Here is a 20,154-nt window from a genome sequence, read left to right on the forward strand (position 1 = left end):
TTATTTGTTGTTATCTATCGTTCACCTGGTCGTTACTGTGAGTTTCTCTGTGAATTTTCGGACCTTTTGTCTGACTTAGTGCTTAGCTCAGATAAGATAATTATAGTGGGCGATTTTAACATCCACACAGATGCTGAGAATGACAGCCTCAACACTGCATTTAATCTATTGTTAGACTCGACTGGCTTTGCTCAAAATGTAAATTAGTCCACCCACCACTTTAATCATACCTTAGATCTTGTTCTGACTTATGGTATGGAAATTGAAGACTTAACAGTATTCCCTGAAAACCCCCTTCTGTCTGATCATTTCTTAATAACATTTACATTTACTCTGATGGACTACCCAGCAGTGGGGAATAAGTTTCATTACAGTAGAAGTCTTTCAGAAAGTGCTGTAACTAGGTTTAAGGATATGATTCCTTCTTTATGTTCTCCAATGCCATATACCAACACAGGGCAGAGTAGCTACCTAAACTCTGTGAGTGAGATAGATTATCTCGTCAATAGTTTTATATCCTCATTGAGGACAACTTTGGATGCTGTAGCTCCTCTGAAAAAGAGAGCCTTAAATCAGAAGTGCCTGACTCCGTGGTATAACTCACAAACTCGCAGCTTAAAGCAGATAACCCGTACGTTGGAGAGGAAATGGCGTCTCACTAATTTAGAAGATCTTCACTTAGCCTGGAAAAAGAGTCTGTTGCTCTATAAAAAAGCCCTCCGTAAAGCTAGGACATCTTACTACTCATCACTAATTGAAGAAAATAAGAACAACCCCAGGTTTCTTTTCAGCACTATAGTCAGGCTGACAAAGAGTCAGAGCTCTATTGAGCCGAGTATTCCTTTAACTTTAACTAGTAATGACTTCATGACTTTCTTTGCTAATAAAATTTTAACTATTAGAGAAAAAATTACTCATAACCATCCCAAAGACATATCGTTCTCTTTGGCTGCTTTCAGTGATGCCGGTATTTGGTTAGACTCTTTCTCTCCGATTGTTCTGTCTGAGTTATTTTCATTAGTTACTTCCTCCAAACCATCAACATGTCTATTAGACCCCATTCCTACCAGGCTGTTCAAGGAAGCCCTACCATTAATTAATGCTTTGATCTTAAATATGATCAATCCATCTTTATTAGTTGGCTATGTACCACAGGCTTTTAAGGTGGCAGTAATTAAACCATTACTTAAAAAGCCATCACTTGACCCAGCTATCTTAGCTAATTATAGGCCAATCTCCAACCTTCCTTTTCTCTCAAAAATTCTTGAAAGGGTAGTTGTAAAACAGCTAACTGATCATCTGCAGAGGAATGGTCTATTTGAAGAGTTTCAGTCAGGGTTTAGAATTCATCATAGTACAGAAACAGCATTAGTGAAGGTTACAAACGATCTTCTTATGGCCTCAGACAGTGGACTCATCTCTGTGCTTGTTCTGTTAGACCTCAGTGCTGCTTGTGATACTGTTGACCATAAAATTTTATTACAGAGATGAGAGCATGCCATAGGTATTAAAGGCACTGCGCTGCGGTGGTTTGAATCATATTTATCTAATAGATTACAATTTGTTCATGTAAATGGGGAATCTTCTTCACAGACTAAGGTTAATTATGGAGTTCCACAAGGTTCTGTGCTAGGACCAATTTTATTCACTTTATACATGCTTCCCTTAGGCAGTATTATTAGAAAGCACTGCTTAAATTTTCATTGTTACGCAGATGATACCCAGCTTTATCTATCCATGAAGCCAGAGGACACACACCAATTAGCTAAACTGCAGGATTGTCTTACAGACATAAAGACATGGATGACCTCTAATTTCCTGCTTTTAAACTCAGATAAAACTGAAGTTATTGTACTTGGCCCCACAAATCTTAGAAACATGGTGTCTAACCAGATCCTTACTCTGGATGGCATTACCCTGACCTCTAGTAATACTGTGAGAAATCTTGGAGTCATTTTTGATCAGGATATGTCATTCAATGCGCATATTAAAAAAATATGTAGGACTGCTTTTTTGCATTTGCGCAATATCTCTAAAATTAGAAAGTTCTTGTCTCAGTGATGCTGAAAAACTAATTCATGCATTTATTTCCTCTAGGCTGGACTATTGTAATTCATTATTATAAGGTTGTCCTAAAAGTTCCCTGAAAAGCCTTCAGTTAATTCAAAATGCTGCAGCTAGAGTACTGACAGGAACTAGAAGAAGAGAGCATATCTCACCCATATTGGCCTCTCTTCATTGGCTTCCTGTTAATGCTAGAATAGAATTTAAAATTCTTCTTCTTACTTATAAGGTTTTGAAAAATCAGGTCCCATCTTATCTTAGGGACCTCATAGTACCATATCACCCCAATAGAGCGCTTCACTCTCAGACTGCAGGCTTACTTGTAGTTCCTAGGGTTTGTAAGAGTAGAATGGGAGGCAGAGCCTTCAGCTTTCAGGCTCCTCTCCTCTGGAACTAGCTCCCAATTCTGATCAGGGAGACAGACACCCTCTCTACTTTTAAGATTAGGCTTAAAACTTTCCTTTTTGCTAAAGCTTATAGTTAGGGCTGGATCAGGTGACCCTGAACCATCCCTTAGTTATGCTGCTATAGACTTAGACTGCTGGGGGGTTCCCATGATGCACTGAGTGTTTCTTTCTCTTTTTGCTCTGTATGCACCACTCTGCATTTAATCATTAGTGATTGATCTCTGCTCCCCTCCACAGCATGTCTTTTTCCTGGTTCTCTCCCTCAGCCCCAACCAGTCCCAGCAGAAGACTGCCCCTCCCTAAGTCTGGTTCTGCTGGAGGTTTCTTCCTGTTAAAAGGGAGTTTTTCCTTCCCACTGTCGCCAAGTGCTTGCTCACAGGGGGTCGTTTTGACCGTTGGGGTTTTTCCGTAATTATTGTATGGCTTTGCCTTACAATATAAAGCGCCTTGGGGCAACTGTTTGTTGTGATTTGGCGCTATATAAATAAAATTGATTTGATTTAAATAACGGCAAAGACGTCGGCCAGAGAATCAATGCTGATTACAAGCACAGAACATGCATTTTCAACTGACAGTGAGAGACTACTGCAACGCTTCAACCTGTCAAGATGGGCGGCTCAGCACTCCAGGTCACGTGACCATAATACCTGTCTATTATGGAATGTCTATTTGGTTGCAACTTCCTCTTACTCAGACCGCTCCACTCGGGTGTCTATAAATGTTAATCTTCATATTCACTTCATGTTTCAATTCATTGTGCTGAGGATATTCAGAGTTTAGTGTCAAATGCTTTCACACAAGCATGTTTGACAGATGTTAGGTTAGTGTAAAAACTGTATTCATGAAAACAAAACTACAACTGGCAGGTACACTGTGGAAAAAAGTAACCAATTTTGATAAAATAACTTACAAATAAATTAATTTGTATAGAATTTTTTATATCAGGAGTAGTTTTAGAAGATAATACCCTGAGACAGAATTACTAACAGATGTGTTCAGGGAGCATGTGTGACTTTGTGTGACATAAAGACAGCAAAATATTTTAGCTACAGCACTAGTGTTCATATTTAAACACAATAAAAACAAACACAAATGAAAATTAAGGTTAGAAATACTATGTTTTACTCTTTTATAAACCATTAAGTCTGCTAAAGATGACTCAAGTATGAGCTCAGCAAATAAACGACAAAGTGTATACAAAAAAAAAGGCATCTTTGGGGGAGAAAAAAATAAATAAAAATAGAATACTCCTACTTTACATCTTCAGAAAATACAAAAATTAATTTGATCTTAATTAAATGATAATTTACACACCACCATGTCAGATCAACATGCTTTATCTATTTGATCGTCTACCATTTATTTGTGCATTTTGTTTTTCCAGTCCTTCGTACCAGCATCATTCCTTCTCGTTAAACCTGTTTGATTCTGCCCAAAGCTGTTTACCTGAAGCACAGAAGGAACTGTCACTTGCATAGAAAAGAAAGTCCTGCTTAAACAGGATCATCTGGGCTGGGTTTGTCATATAATATGTATGTGAAATTAATCATAAAATCAGAAAGAAAACACCATTGTTACCGGGACACTAGCAGTGCAAGAGAGTAGTGTAATCTGTTTGTGTGTGTCATTGCAGAAAATAACAGATTTTCACCCAGTGTGTCATGGATATCCCCCGAATCAGTATCGCAAGATAAATAACTTTTGCATTGACTGATTGGTTAAAGTATGAATGAATGAAAATTGTTTATTTCGAACATTTGATACAACAACAATTACAAGATAGATCAGTGAAGACAACAACAAAAAAGTTCCTACTGTGTACCCAACATGTCCGAAAATATATTAAATATATAAATACATATACATATATACAAACATAAATATACACCTACACATACCTACTTACATACAAAATACTATATATTTACAAGCCGATACAAAAAACAAAAACACCCTAACCCTCATTACCCTTCCTCCTCCCTATACCTAGAAAAAAACATATTTTTGTACCGCTGTTGTTATATGGCTGGGGGGGCCTGGCTGCCTTTTTGTTTCTGTCCTTTGCTTCTCCTTCCAGGTGGTTTGCATTTGGAACTGAGTGGCTGTGTTGCTGAGTTTATCAGGACCTCACCCTGATCACCTGAGGCTGATCACCTGCGGCTCATCAGGACTCACAGCTGTGGTGCATCTGCATGGATTGGAACATGGTGGCATTTAAGACTGGAGTGCACAGTGTGTATTTGCCAGAGACTCGACCTTGTGACCAGACGGGTGAGATCGTCGTCTCGGGAGCCATCTCATCATCAATGGATGCAGAGAACGTCCAGGTTTGATGCACGGTCTGTGAAAGAGGAGGGGGTGAGGTCTCACGCTCGTCAGCACACTTCCTGAGGTACGTTAGATTTTGTGACTAACATTTATACAGTCAGTAAATGTGGTGTGCCTCACACCTTTATTATATTGAGCTGTATGTTAGTCATGTATCGACTTCCACTGCAGTGGAGTTTTGTGAACTGGATGTTCCATGCCTGCAGGTTGGGAAGTTGATTAGCAATCAAGCCAGGAAGTGTTTGCTGTTTGTACACCTTTAAGTGTTCTCTCTGTGTGTAGAGTGTGGACTCACATAATGGTTCCTTCTTTCACAGACTCGGTTTGTTGCGGCCACCTGGGGGGTGTCGGCGGGGTCCCAGAGTCCGAACAGCTTCTGGCTCCGGACCGTTAGCGCTGCTGGGAGCGCACCACGCCAGACCGCACTTTGTTTTTTATGTATCACTGTTATGTATTAAATTCAGTTAGCCTTTGTACCGTGCTCTGCTTATTTCATACTGGGTCTTTCAAACGCTGGTCGGTTCTCCGAGCTGCGTCCGACACATAACAGCTGTTTGAACTGGTTCATGCTTGGACATTGCTTGAGCCCCACTCCCAATCTGTTCCACATCCTCACCCCACAGACAGAAATACAGAAACCTCTTAATGTTGTTCGTGCCCACTGATGCTTTAAATTAAATTTCCCCCTCAGACTGCAATCCCCTGATCTGTTAAAAAACATATTTTTAATATTTGCTGGAAGTAAATTGTTTATTGCTTTATACACGATTTGTACTGTTTGAAAATGAACCACGTCTGTAAATTTTAAGAAATTGGATTGTAAAAATAGTGGATTTGTATGATCTCTATAGCCAGTATTATGAATAATTCTTATAGCTCTTTTCTGCATTACTGATAGTGATTGTGTTGTACCTTTATAAGTATTACCCCATACCTCTGCACAGTACTGTAAATATGGTAAAACCAGTGAGCAGTAAAGAATGCGGAGTGAGTTGTGGTCCAGAATATGTTTAGAACTGAAATGCTTCTTGACAGTTTACTTTGTATATGTTTTATATGAGTCTTCCAGTTTATCTTATCATCTATTATCACCCCCAGAAACTTATTTTCATGTACCCTTTCAATATCTACCCCCTCGACTTGTAACTGAACCTGTATGTCTGTATTACAATAGCCAAATAACATGTATTTTGTTTTACTCAAGTTTAATGATCATTTGTTTCTGTCAAACCATATTTTCAATTTTCCCATTTCTATACTGATCCTCCTCAGTAACTCCTGCAAATCCCCCCCTGAACAAAAAATGCTTGTGTCATCTGCAAATAATACTAATTTTAATATTTTGGAAACATTGACAATATCATTTATATAAATTAGAAACAGTTTTGGACCCAATACTGACCCCTGTGGGACGCCACAAGCATTGTCCAAGCATGATGATCTATATTCCCCCAACTTCACAAACTGTTTTCTGTTACTTAAGTAGCTTCTCACCCAGTGCAACACCAACCCCCTAATCCCATACTGTTCAAGTTTTTTGATTAATATGTCATGACTGATTGTATCAAAAGCCTTTTTAAGGTCTATAAATATTCCAACTGAATGTAATTTGTGGTCTATGGCGTTTGTAATCTCCTCAACTGATTCTATTAATGCAAGTGATGTTGAACTATGTGCTCTGAATCCATATTGACTATCAGTAAGTAATTTATGTTTATTTATGAATTTGTCTAATCTATTATTGAATAACTTTTCTAATAATTTGGAAAATTGTGGAAGCAAAGAAACAGGTCTATAATTTGTGAAGTGGTGTCTATCCCCAGTTTTATACAGCGGCACAACCTTAGCTATTTTCATTTAATTGGGAAATTTACTGGTTTGAAATGATAAGTTACAGATGTATGTTAATGGTTCTACAATCCATTCAATGACCTGTTTTACCACCACCATATCAATTTCATTTAAATCGGTAGATGTTTTATATTTACAATTATTCACAATGTCTATAATTTCTTTTCCATCCACTGCTGTGAGGAACATTGAACAGGGATTTCTTTCTATGAGATTATTATCCCAATCCTCAGGTTGGGAATCGGGAATTTTTTCTGCCAAGCTTGGTCCAATATTTACAAAAAATTATTAAAACCGTTGACTACCTCATCCTTATTTTCCTTCTTGACATTATTATCAATGAAATACTGAGGGTAACTCTGTTTTTTATTACCATTTTTGATAATGCTATTTAATATATCCCATATTCCTTTAATATTGTTTTTGTTATTATATAATATGTTACTACAATATTCCTTCCTACATACCCGTATAATATTAGTTAATCTATTTTTGTATTTCTTATATCTATTTTCTGCCTCTTTAGTCTTTAGTTTTATGAATTCTCTATACAGTGTATTTGTCTTATTACATGCATTTCGTAACCCTTTCGTCATCCATGGTCGAGCTTGGATTTTTTTGTTTTCTGTAGTCTTGTTTAATTGGACAATTTTTATCATATAATGATGTAAATATTTGTAAAAAACTTTCATATGCACTATCAACATCACTTTCACTGTATACCTTTTCCCAGTTTTGCTCCTGTAAATCCTTCTTTAGTGTGTTCATGTTTTCCTCTGTCCGCACTCGCCTGTATTTTATTTTCTCCTCTGGCTGATTCCGCCGATGGTTTCTATTATAAACGATGAAAACTGGTAGATGATCACTAACGTCATTGATTAATAATCCACTCACAGTGTTATTCTCAATATCATTGCTGAATATATTATCAATTAAGGTAGCACTATGGGATGTAATTCTGCTTGGCCTGGTGATTTTTGGATATAAACTCATACTGTACATTATATTGATAAATTCATCTGTTATTTTATGCTTATTTGGATTGAGCAGATCAATATTTTAGTCACCACAAATGAACAGTTTTTTGATTAGTTTTTGAGAACATTTTTCCCATACAGTCAGTGAATGTTTCAATACTAGATCCTGGTGCTCTATATATACAGCTGACTAATACATTTTTGCTTTTTTCTTCACATATTTCAATAGTTATACATTCTAATAAGTTATCGATCACAGTTGTCATATTGTCTACTATTTTATAATCCATGTTCTTATCCACATACACAGCCACTCCTCCTCCACTCTTATTCTTTCTGTTTACACAATTAAATTCATATCCATCCAGTTCAAAATCCATTCCTTTATCTTCATTGATCCATGTTTCTGATATAGCAATTATGTTAAATATTTTTTTAAATTGACTTAAATATTCTTTAATGTTGTTAAAGTTTGCATATAGACTTCTGCTGTTGAAATGGATTATTGATAATTTGTTATCCGTTTTAATGATCCGATTAAACTGTTCATCTGTATAATAGCAACAACTGATATTTGAGAAGAAGTTATTGTCCGGGTCTATATCATGCTCCAAGTCCAGTACATTGTGGTCTGTGTATTTAAATGTTCTCAGTTCTACTTCTCCATGATCAGCAATCCTTTGAGTTATATCCTTCTTGTCTCCAGATGTAGATGATGTAGTAGATGAATAGGTTCCTCTGGTCTGTGTCATGGTATTGTGATGTGTTTGTGTCCTCATACCTTATTGGTCGTATTTGTCCAGTTCCTCGATGTTCCTGATTACCATAACCTTCGCTTGTTCTGGTGTCCATTCAATTTGATAAATGTTTTGCAGTTGGATGTCCATGTCTGTTGAATTTTTCCCTGCTTTTTTAAGAGACGAGCTTTCCTGGCGATGTCTGCATTTCTTTTGGTCAGATGTTCATTGATGAATACGTTTGTTCCTTTGAGTTTCCGTCCCTGTTTTAACAATGCCATTTTATGTTTTCTGTTGACAAACCTCATTATAACTGCTCGCTTGTCTCCATCCTCTCTCCTGGGCAGGGGGTGGCACGCTTCAATGTTATTACAGTCCATTTGAATACCTTTAGATTGCAGGAAGTCAGCCACCTGTTGTTCCACTGAGCTGGCCTCCTGCTCACTGGCCTCCCCTCCGCTGTCTTCTGACACCGCCCGTGCGTAGGATCGAGGTTTAATATGAATTCCTGTAATAATAACGTCGTTCATCCTTGTGTACTGTTCCAACTCCGCAACACGGTTCTCCAGGTACACCAGACGCCGGTCTTTCTCGGCATTCTGGATCCGGACAGCCTTCACTTCTTCCACCAGCTCCATAATGGATTTCTGCTGCATTTTAACAACAGAGATTTCCTCAGACAAAAAGTCCAGGGACTTCTTGATATTGTCTCCCTCCTCCGCCGTCAGTGCCTTCTTCGGAACCATGGTCAGATAACTCCGCGCTGGCGCCTCGGGCCTCGGTAAAGCCGCGCCGGTGGAACTGCACTGACGCCTCGGGCTTCAGGTGGAGCCGCGCCGGTGGAACTGCGCTGATGCCTCGGGCTTCAGGTGGAGCCGCGCCGGTGGATGTGCGCCGGTGGAAAACAATCCTGCTGTGGATCAGCGAACTTCACACTAATAATGTGATTTTTAACTGTCAGATGACAATGTAAAACCTCTTAATCATTCTGAAGTTGATTGTAAGCAGAAACAAGGCAGTTTAAGCGCAAACGGGGCGATAATCTCTTAATTGCTGCTAGCGCTCCTTTTAGAGACCTGCATTGAAATAAATGCAGTCAGATCTTTGGACCAAAAATGACTTATATTTACACATAAGATCCTTCTGAATGTAGTAAAGTAAATCTGCAAGCCCAGATCTGTCATTCAACGGAGAAATCTTCATTTAAAAATGACAAATTTACAGCTAAAATTTAGCCCTCCGCAAAACTGTCAGCACATCCGGGACGCTGCCGAGGCATCAGAGAGAAGACCCTATCCCAGCATGCACTGCGCACGCCAACTGTAAAATGTGGATTTACGTCAGTTTGCATCTGCACCTTTTTCTTGTCTTATACGGAAGGATCTACTTTTTTTTAAAACTTCATATTGTCTTGCGGCATGTTTGGTGAGTACACATTTCTTTTATTTGTGCTTGAAAATTATTTTGGGGGACTTTTTCATACGCTCGTTTGACTGAGTGGTGTTGTGTGTTGGGGGGTGTGGCTGGACATTTTGGTGTTCTTTTCTTTTCTTTGCTCTCCAGGTGGCATGAAGACTGATTTGTCTGTGGAGAAGGTGCTGGCTGAAGAGTCCTTCACCCTCATCAACATCATGTGTAGCACCTGTGAATGGTGCTCACGTGCAGCCTTAAAGACTTTCAGCTGAAGCAGATAATTGGATGGCGTTCTGCATTTAAGTCATGTGTGATTCAAGCAGAATTGCCGGGAACTCGACCTTGTGATGTTCATTTGTGAGACGCTGAGGACCGCGCCTGGGTTTGACACATCGTGCCTCTGAAGGAAGAAGGGTGAGGGACACATGCTGTCAGCACACATCAGAGGTGATTAATTGTTTGACTAATTGTTGATAGTAACTTGGTATTTTGTTACGCAGTATATTTGAATTGTGATGAGAATTGTGCAGCTTGCTTCTCACTGCTGTGGCGTGCGGACAAGTGATCCTCCACCTGTTGTGAGAAGCTGCTCATTTGCATAAAGCTTAAAATACAGACCTGAATGTGTTGCTGATAGTGTGTGTCTTTTGAAGGATATTAGTTGTAACTGCTGACTTACCTCACCTCTTCTATCCTTCGCAGAGAGTCGGTTTGTCGTGTCCACCTGGGGGGTGTTTGGCGGTAATAGTGAGTCCAGAAGCGCCGGGCTTCGATCCTTTTGGGCGCTGGAGAGCGTGCCAGCCTTCACTCCACCAGAAGGACGCTATTTTAGTTTTTACACTTTATTATGCACCAGCGGGTGAAATAAAGAAATTGTTTTTGTTATTGGAACCGCTTTCTGGTTATTTTTAGCGCTGGGTTCCGTCTGCCGCAGGTCCGCTCCTCAACTCGCGTCGACACATAAGTGGTGTTGCATTGAAAATCTACTGTCTTTCACCTCCGGTGTTACCATCGCGGGGTATGGAGGCGGGAACAGCAAAGAATCCAAGTCATTAAAAAGATATAAACCTCTCTCAGCGGCCACGGAGCTCTGCGGCTCCGATTACCGAGACGTGCGGCGCTGCGGAAAGTCTGTCCTTGCAGCAACAGGTGTCACTGGCCGCTCCGCTGCACCTCCATTCAGTACACAGGGACGTGGTGCCGGCTGCACAGCAGACACGGGGGTGATGTGAGTGGCCCGCTTCGGCGTTTACCGAGCACGCAGACTCAGTAAGCGCAGCGGAGGCAGAGAGCGAGGCGTCGGGGAAGACCGTCACCCGCTGTCAATGTCACCGCTGATCTGAGCATGCAGAGCTGTATCTCACATTCATTGCTGCTTACTTTTGGATGTTGAAACCAGGATGTGTGTAACAGTAACATTACTAACAGATAAAATCAATTTCAATGCGGGATCGGACTGAAGGCACAAGCGCTCCGTCTTCTGCCGGACGTCACTGCAATGACCCGGATGTACAAACAGTTTTCGCTGAGGGCCAAATTTTAGCTGCAAATTTGTCATTTTTAAATGAAGATTTCTCCGCTGAATTACAAATTTGGGCTTACAGATTTACTTTACTTCATTCATAAGGGTCTTATAAATACATATCAGCTATTTCTTTCTGAGAGCTGACCACATTTATTTCAATGCAGGTCTACTTTAAAAGGTCAGTCATCAAAAAATATAATCTGAAAAACACATTTTTCCAGGATGTCTCTGCAACCAGTAGGACTAGAAAGGTGATCTAAAGTTTATACACTGCTCAGTGAATTAGTCATCATCGACATCGTGACCTGGACTTTACCTGAACCCGGACTCCACAACACAGTGGAATAATCGCATACTGATACAGAATGGCCCCACTGATCAAGATGTTGCAATCTGATATTTAATTCACAAGCTAAAACAAAATGTTCCGGATCTTGGATTTACATTGTGATGTTTTATGTTTCTGCTGCAGAACCTGCATATTGATCCAGATCACTCACAACATCCAATACTAACAGGGTCTTCCGTTGTACAATAGCCCCACATGATTTAAATTTTTGTCAAGATCCATCAAGCAGATTTTATATGATCCTCAAAATAGTGAAAATTTAAGAAATGATCCAGAATCGAGATCATCTTGATCCATTCCACTCCAAAATTTAATGGCCTAATATGTCACTGTTGATCTTCCATCTCTTTATAACTGTCTTATCGACCATTAGAAATGCCGCTATCGATTTATCTGCATGTAGCTCATACTGGCTTGTGGATTCATTGGTCCAGCTGTAGTATGAAGTTTATATGAAATTCATAAAGCAGTTTAGGAGGAGTTGCTCTTACAAACTCAATAAAATACAACGCATCAAACACAATAATCCAATTATCTCCCCATGAAGATGTCAGACTAGAATTATTTACCGTTATGCACATCCTCGCATTGTGTGCTGCCATTAGGTGAAGTTTCACTGAAATTCAACATATGGTTTGTTAGGAGGAGTTGCACATATGAAAATCATGGACAGATGAACAACTCCTTTTTTTTGGTTTTGTTGCACTCAAGGAATCACACTGGTCTTACAATTCAAACATTTGACAATGTGCTAAAAAAAAACAAAACAAAAAAAAAACCAAAAAAAAAAAACCATACCATTAAGCCCACATCCTCTCCCACCCAGCACAACAGTAATATGATGAGTGAAAGAGAAAGCACAGACGTGAATCTCCCGTTCACTAACTTGTAATCAGATGAGCTTTGTCTGGGTGCTCGTATGCAAAGCCCTCGTCGTAATCCCACTAATCTGGATCACTCCAACTCTGTCAGTAGGTCATCAGCAGACCAGACCCTGAGCCAGTCACAGTCAGAAATGCCCTCCTCTCTCTTCCCCCTCCTCCATCAGCAAAACCAGACATGGTATGTTTTATAGACATTTAAAAACTGCAGACCTATTCCAGACATGGATATTTATTCATCCATATACAACATACTCAAGGGCTCTGGCTAGCTTTTCCCTTACAACATATTAAGATCACACTGGCTATTATTTTTGGAGAGAGGAGTACTGGCACAGCATATGCCAATTTCAGCTTTTCAGTACTTATAGTCATTTTCAGGGCTTGAACTATTAATTAATTCATTTTTTTAATAAATGGGTATTCTACTGAAGGCTTTTCTAATTAATCAAGTAATCAGATCAGGCTGGTTTCCTATGTGGATTAATCGAGAGACATCGGTAGCCATTATGGTGCCCAAGGCCACAATATTTGATGAGACGCCTTTAGCACAGCACATACACGATTGTTACTGTTATGTCTTCAAGACAAAACAGGCTTTTAAAATATTCTAATGTCACAATTAATAAATCAACAGAAAAAGAAAAGAAAACAATAAATGTACTGTCTAGACTCCACCTAATTGCTCAGGTCTGACTAAACTTATTCCACAGGATGAGAAAAGCCGAGATCGTGAAGGATCACTCTTACCAGGTTCCAACTTTATCATCTTCACAGCAGCAAGCTCTCCTGTGTGTTTGTTACGAGCCTGAAACACACACAAAATAAAAACTCAATAATTCCACAGATTAATTACACACTTAATTCTAATATCAAAAAATGTTAATATTCTTATAACTAAATGGTGAGAATTTTGGCCTATTTTACAATTAAACCAGTTGGATGTAATTTACTGAGGTTATGTATTTATTTCTACCTTTTGCAAGAAACATCATTAAAGTGTCTTTTTCTCACAACATACAGAATTGTTCATCTGTGTTTTAATGAAAGCCAAGACAAACTCAACCCACAGTGCAGTGTTAGCAGGGAGAGGCTGAACACAATCCTCAACCATGATCATCAGTAACCTTAAATATCTCTGGTAAGTGACTTGTGTTTTAGTTAAACATACAATTATATTTTTCAGTTTGTGCTTAAATACTGCCTCTTCTAAAGTCATACCGCCTTGTACATGTAAAAAGGCATCCATTCATTGTTAAATGAAATTTCTAACTGAAAGTAGGTTGTTCTGACGTTCAAACATGATCAAGAGGGGATGGTCTGTTGGATAATTTGTTGCATGAAAGAAATGTGACAAAATTACCAAATCACAGCAAACCATGAAATATTACAGCATGTCCCCCAATAAACACAGTGGAGCTAAAGATACAAAACACCTAATAAATATAAATGAGTAAAATCAGTGTGCAGTTGCCAGTTTTAAAATATGCAAATTATTTTAGGTTACTCTTCTAACAATTTTTTTTAAAGAAAATCTGGTTTTAAGATATTTTATTATGGCGTGTTCACCAGGAACTGACTGTTTTGCAATGTACTTAGCAGCACACTTACAAAGAAATCATGCTTTTTTTGTTGCGTCTTTAAAGAGGAACTGAGCAACTCTGGTCAGTTTTTGCTGATTTCTCTCTCTTTTTTGGGGTCACATTCTTCTCCATGGAGTTCCCCCTACAGCTTGGGAGTACATGTGTGACAAAACTGTCATAAAAACTCACTCTCTGCCCTCTCCACTCCCCTCTTCCCATGCTATTTGCATTTGTTTTCAACAGAGCCGGAGAACACAATCTGTGGAGCCACGTCAAGAAAGTGACAACACACAGAAATACATAGAAAACAGAGTTCATCTCAATATATCTACAAGTGCAACAGCAGCAGCGCTAGGGCCGCATCAGTTTTGCACACTTCTTTATCTTTCAGCTCTCACTATTCCAAGAAACATGCTTTTTTTTCTTCCTCCAACAGCTTCTTTTTTTTCCCTCATCAGCTCTGCCATGATGATGAACATGTAAGAAATAAAGCCTTCATTGGTCTGTTGTTAAAGCCGCTAGCTCACCGGTTCCTTGATAGGGGGTGTCTATGTGGTGGAGTGCCATAAAGCAGTTCTTGTTTCTCGTAAGACCTGAGACTCTCATTCAAAGGACAACAGGTCAGTGTCCCCAAAGTTGCAAGGCTGGACTGATGCTACATGGCGCTTATTGGAGGTTGGCGGGGGAGCCCTCATTCTCTCCAAAACAAGTCATTTAGCGATAACAATTACTGCCAACCTGTAAAATTAAGGGCCTGAACTTTGAACAGGTCCTCACCAAATACTCAGTGAGCCATCGTGGGCATCACAAAACCCTCTGAATGTAGTCTCCATGACTCATAACATGCGAGAATTTTGAGAGAACCATGTGAGTGGTTGATGACACATTTTTCCTTTTATATGATCAGAGAGGAACAGTGCTTCTGGAAGAGGCTGAGCGAGTCCAGCAACCTCCAGCCACAAGGCTCTGCAGCTGGCCAGCTCCAACCCACCATGCACGCACAATCCGGCTGTGCACAGGTCAGTGGGCTTGACGAGTCCTGTCTGGTTGTGGAGGAAAGTTGCAAACCAGATCCTTTTTTTTTTTTTTTTTAAATGGAAGACCACAAAGGAAGCCATGCACACACGTTAGTGGGGCTGGACTGTCATGATCCCTGTCTGTGTCTGTCCTTGTCCTCTGGCTCCCCCTTGTGACTGTTCCTAGTGTTGATATTGTTTGGGGTCCCTGTGGGTTTTCATATCTGTGTCCTCTTTATTCTTGTATGTCTTTGGTGTTTATTTAAATGTTCTGCAGTTTAGTTCCTGAGTTATTGTAGTCTGGTATTATCTTGATTTATTCCTGTGTTTATTTTATCACGGTTGTATTTCTGCATTTATTGTAGTTAGTTTTTCCTGTTTTATTTTGGTGGTCATGGTTTCCTTGTGTGTTTAGTTAACTTTCTTCCTGTTTCCACAGCTGTTGCCAATTAGTGTGTACCCTCACCTGTCTCTCATGTGTGTGACTGCCTTCACTGTGTATTTATACCCTTGTGTTCCTCCTGTGCATGGCCTGAATGTTGTGTGCTTTTGCCCTCTTTCTCGCTCTCATTTCCAGTGTATGACTTCTCGTTGCCAAACCTTGTTTCCCAGTTGATCGTTTAAATTTTGCCTGCCGTTTTGTGTTTTTGGACAATTCTCTGCCTCCCTGACCTCTCACCTGCTAATCCCCTCACTGACACCATTGCCAGTTTGGTTTCTGAATTAGCTGGCGTTATCTCTGCACTGGGGTCTGAACCCATCCCCCACCTGTGACATGGACGAGTCCTTTCCGATGGCAAAGGAGGCACGCAAATTGGATTTACTGTGTTTTCTCTCTCTCTCTCTGGACCGCAGTGGAAGCGAGTTCAATGCTACCGGACGATGACAACACCCGTGCATGCAGGGACAGTGGGCAGGATGACACCTGTGTGGAGGGTGAGGATGACGCAACAAACTGGATTTATTGTGTTTTTGCTTTTTGAGGACTGCAGTGAACATAAGTTTCATGCTTTATTGTGTTATCCTTGGCAATTTGTGGAGACGTAACCACTCCATCACACCGTGAAGGACTTCCAGAGGATCCCAGAGCCTGTGCACAGATTGGGGAGTGCTTCAAGCAGATCCCTGAGCCCCACCAGCGGAAGATCATGTATTTTTTATTCCCGAGAGGCTGCGACAGTGAATCCAGCAGGGACAATAATACTGACAAATCCTGGGCGTCATTCCACAAGTCGGTGTGAACACAGTCCACGCTTTTCTCCCTGATTATTTTTTATTGTTATTATTTAATTATTATTATTATTTTATTATAGTATTATTTACAGAGCTGTGCCTTTTGGCTACAGTCAGTGGTATTTCCACAGCATCATTGACATAACAGCATAATAGCAGTCTATAGCCATCCTGACCACATTGTTCACAAACTTGTTATCAGTCCAGCTGCCCTATTTTTGCCCCCAGCCCATGCGACATTCAGCTCACATTCGGGCAACGTGCTAACGTGTTGTAATTACCAATTTTAGTAAGATACCAACTGAGAATCTGTAGCTAATTCACATGTTTTGTCGCAGATTTGTGTTTCCAGCTACTATCCAACAGTAGCAGCCCTGTGACATAGTACCCCAAGGTAAAAAAAGCTGCATAGTTCCTCTTTAAATGTGAAAATTGGAATTGTGGTTTTATATGTGCGAATGTAGTCAAAGCAGACCTGAGAACTGAAGCCAAAAAGGAGAAGCTGTAAACTGACCCTGAATATGTGACAGAGCAGGAGTTAGAACATTAACAACCTTTATGGCCTTTGGTCAGAGAAAAGAGTATTTGAAGAGTTAAGACTCAACATGACATCAATCATAAAGAGAGAAAAAGAAGTGTGCTGCATAGTTACAGCTGATCTAAGGATCAGCAAACTGTAAACATACAAAAAAAATGTCTTTAGATGTGTACTTGAGACACACACGCACACACACCACTCTAATGTCAATATTCCATGACAATGATGCATATAAGCAAGTGCTATCCAGGCACATAAGGTCCATTCAGTCAGTGTTTATGCCAGGACATCAAAGCACAAAGCGGATGAGCGTCTACCAGTTCCCCTAGAAGGGACACATGGATCCAGTGCAGGCTATATCCCCAGCAATGACCCATACCCACTTACAGCTGGGTGGACTGGGACAACGTGGCTGAAGTGTCTTGTCCAAGGACAGACAGGTAGCCTCTAGTGCACACCCAAGGAATCCCTGTCTATATCAAGCCCCAAGTTCATAGATCTTGAAGGGCCATAATACATAATACTTTCAGAGATTGTCAGCAGAGTAATGTAAATAATAATGAGTGGCACATCATCAGGTGTCAAGTAGCATTTCAACAACTCACTGCACGAAAACGTGGCCCAGTTGGTTTTTTCCTCTCTCCATCATACCAGACTTTTGCATGGAGCAGGTAAAGGACCACAAAGCATTGCGCAACACTCGCTCTCTTTCTTTGTTGGACTTAGAGGACTACATGGGTCAAATACAAGAATCTTAGTCATTATTCTGCTGTTTGTCTGCACTGCACGAATACATTAATGATACTGCATTATCAGAGTGTATTGTCATTTAATGTATGGCTTTTTTAAGGGGGAGAAAATAGAGTGAGAGGAAACAAAGGTCGCCCAGCTTCAGAGTGAAACTTGTGATAGTGTCAACAGGTTCTTGTGACAAATAACTGGTGTTCCTACCTAAAGCCTGTATTTCAGAGAGCGGCAAATGCTAACAAATGCAGGGAATTCTGGGTTTCATTGGCATTCGTAAAAGGTTGCGAAACAGTTCTCAAAGTTTTTAGAGTCGCAAACAGCATTTCTTGTCAAAAACAAATTTAAATTTCCAAAATGGTTAGTGGAATGTATTTTTCCAGAAACGGTTGTAAACATTTGTAAAATGGTTGTAAGCATTTGCAAATGGTTGTAACGTGCCGCTAAAGTTCTTTTTAGTTCGCAACCACTCTCTGACCCGAACAGTCTTCCTTTTCTTCTTCTGCAGCAGGGTAGCTGCAGAAGCAGCCAGACAAAACAATTCTTCCACAAGGGCAGCAGCACATTGAACTTCTTCCTGACATGCAGTGGGTAAATTAAATATTTGATACACTATCAATTTTGCAACTTTTCCCACCAACAAAGAATGGAGAGGGCTGTAATTTATATTATAGGTACACTTAAACTGTGAGAGACAGAATCTAAAAATAAATAAATAAATTAAAATCCAGAAAATGACACTGTATGATTTTTAAACATTTAATTTGCATTTTATTGCATGAAATAAGTACTTGCTCACCTACCAGCTAGTATGAATTCTGACTCTCACAGACCTATTAGTTTTTCTTTAAGAAGCCCTCCTATTCTGCACTCTTTACCTGTATTAACTGCACCTGTTTGAAGTCGTTAGCTGTATAAAAGACACCTGTCCACGCAATCAATCACACTCCAACCTATCCACCGTGGCTATGACCAAACAGCTGTCTAAGGACACCAGGAACAAAACTGTAGCCCTGCACAAGGCTGGGATGGCTGTAGGACAACAGGCAAGCAGCTTGGTGAGAAGACAACAACTGTTGGCGTAATTATTAGAAAATGGAAGAAACACAAGATGACTGTCAATCTTCCTCGGTCTGGGGCTCCATGCAAGATCTTGCTTTGGGGGTAAGGATGATTCTGAGAAAGTCCAGAACTGCACGGGAGGACCTGGTCAATGACATGAAGAGAACTGGGACCACAGTCGCAAAGATTACATTAGCAACACACTACACCGTCATGGTTTATATTCCTGCAGGGCACGCAAGGTCCCCCTGCAGCACATGTTCAGCCCGTCTGAAGTTTGCCAATGATCATCTGGATGATCCAGAGGAGGCATGGGAGAAGCCCATGTGGTCAGATGAGACCAAAATAGAGCTTTTTGGTATCAACTCCACTCACCATGTTTGGAGGAAGAAGAAGGACGAGTACGACACCAAGGACACAGTCCCCACTGTGACACGTGAGGGTAGAAACATACTTTGGGGTACTTTTCTGCAAAGGGGACAGGATGACTGCACCGTATTGAAGAGAGGGTGGACGGAGTCATGTATCGTGAGATTTTGGGAAACAACATTCTTCTCTCAGTAAGAACATTGAAGATGGTCCGTGACCTGGGTCTTCCAGCATGAGAATGACTAGAAACACACAGCCAGGGCAACTAAGAAGCATTTCAAAGTGCTGGAGTGGCCTAGCCAGTCTCCAGACCTGAAACCAATGGAAAATCTTGGGAGGGAGCTGAAACTTGAAAGATCTGGAGAAGATCTGTATGGAGGAATGGATCAAAATCCCTGCTGCTGTGTGTGCAAACTTGGTCAAGAACTACAGGAAATGTCTGACCTCTGTAATTACTACCAAAGTTTTCTTTACCAAATATTAAGCTCTGTTTTTTCTATTATATCAAATGCTTATTTCATGCAATAATATACAAATTAATTATTTAAAAATCATACAATGTGATTTTCTGGATTCTCTTTTTAGATTCTGTCTCTCACAGTTGTTTGTGTACCTTTGATAAAAGTCATCTGGGGGTTCTCCCCCAGAAAATTTTGAAATCTCAGATCCATTCTGGTGCATTTTCAGGTCTATTTACCCACCAAAATCTTTTGGCGAGTCAGGTCAAGTTTTCCACCCCAGTCTTTCTCACAACTTGTATTGTGCTACCAGCTTTTAATCCAAAAAACAGATTGTGGTTCACAAGAGTACAAAGGAAATGATAATTCAAAAAACTCAAAAATAATACCCAGGACACACTGGAGGGATTACATCTCTCGGCTGGCTTGGGAACGCCTTGGGGTTCCCCCGGAGGAGCTGGGGGAGGTGTGTGTGGATCGGGAGGTCTGGGCGGCTTTGCTTGAGCTGCTGCCCCCGCGACCCGACTCCGGATAAAGTGGAAGAAAATGGATGGATGGATGAAATTAAAAGTTTTAATAATAATAATAAAGATTCTTTAGAAATCTGATGTTCACCTAT

At 40.2% G+C, this 20,154-nt stretch overlaps 1 protein-coding gene across 17 annotated transcripts in view; it reads right to left on the reverse strand.

The window, feature by feature from the left end:
- map4k5 (mitogen-activated protein kinase kinase kinase kinase 5) overlaps window positions 1-20,154 on the reverse strand; it is a 66,281-nt gene that overhangs the window by 34,496 nt on the left and 11,631 nt on the right. For all 17 annotated transcript variants that reach the window (XM_034194977.1, XM_034194975.1, XM_034194976.1 and 14 more), the window contains exon 3: window positions 13,283-13,340. In XM_034194977.1, coding sequence (XP_034050868.1) covers window positions 13,283-13,340 — 58 coding nt within the window. The remainder of the gene's footprint in view (window positions 1-13,282; window positions 13,341-20,154) is intronic.

This window comes from Thalassophryne amazonica, chromosome 19, assembly GCF_902500255.1.
Source record: "Thalassophryne amazonica chromosome 19, fThaAma1.1, whole genome shotgun sequence".
Lineage (NCBI taxonomy): Eukaryota > Metazoa > Chordata > Actinopteri > Batrachoidiformes > Batrachoididae > Thalassophryne > Thalassophryne amazonica.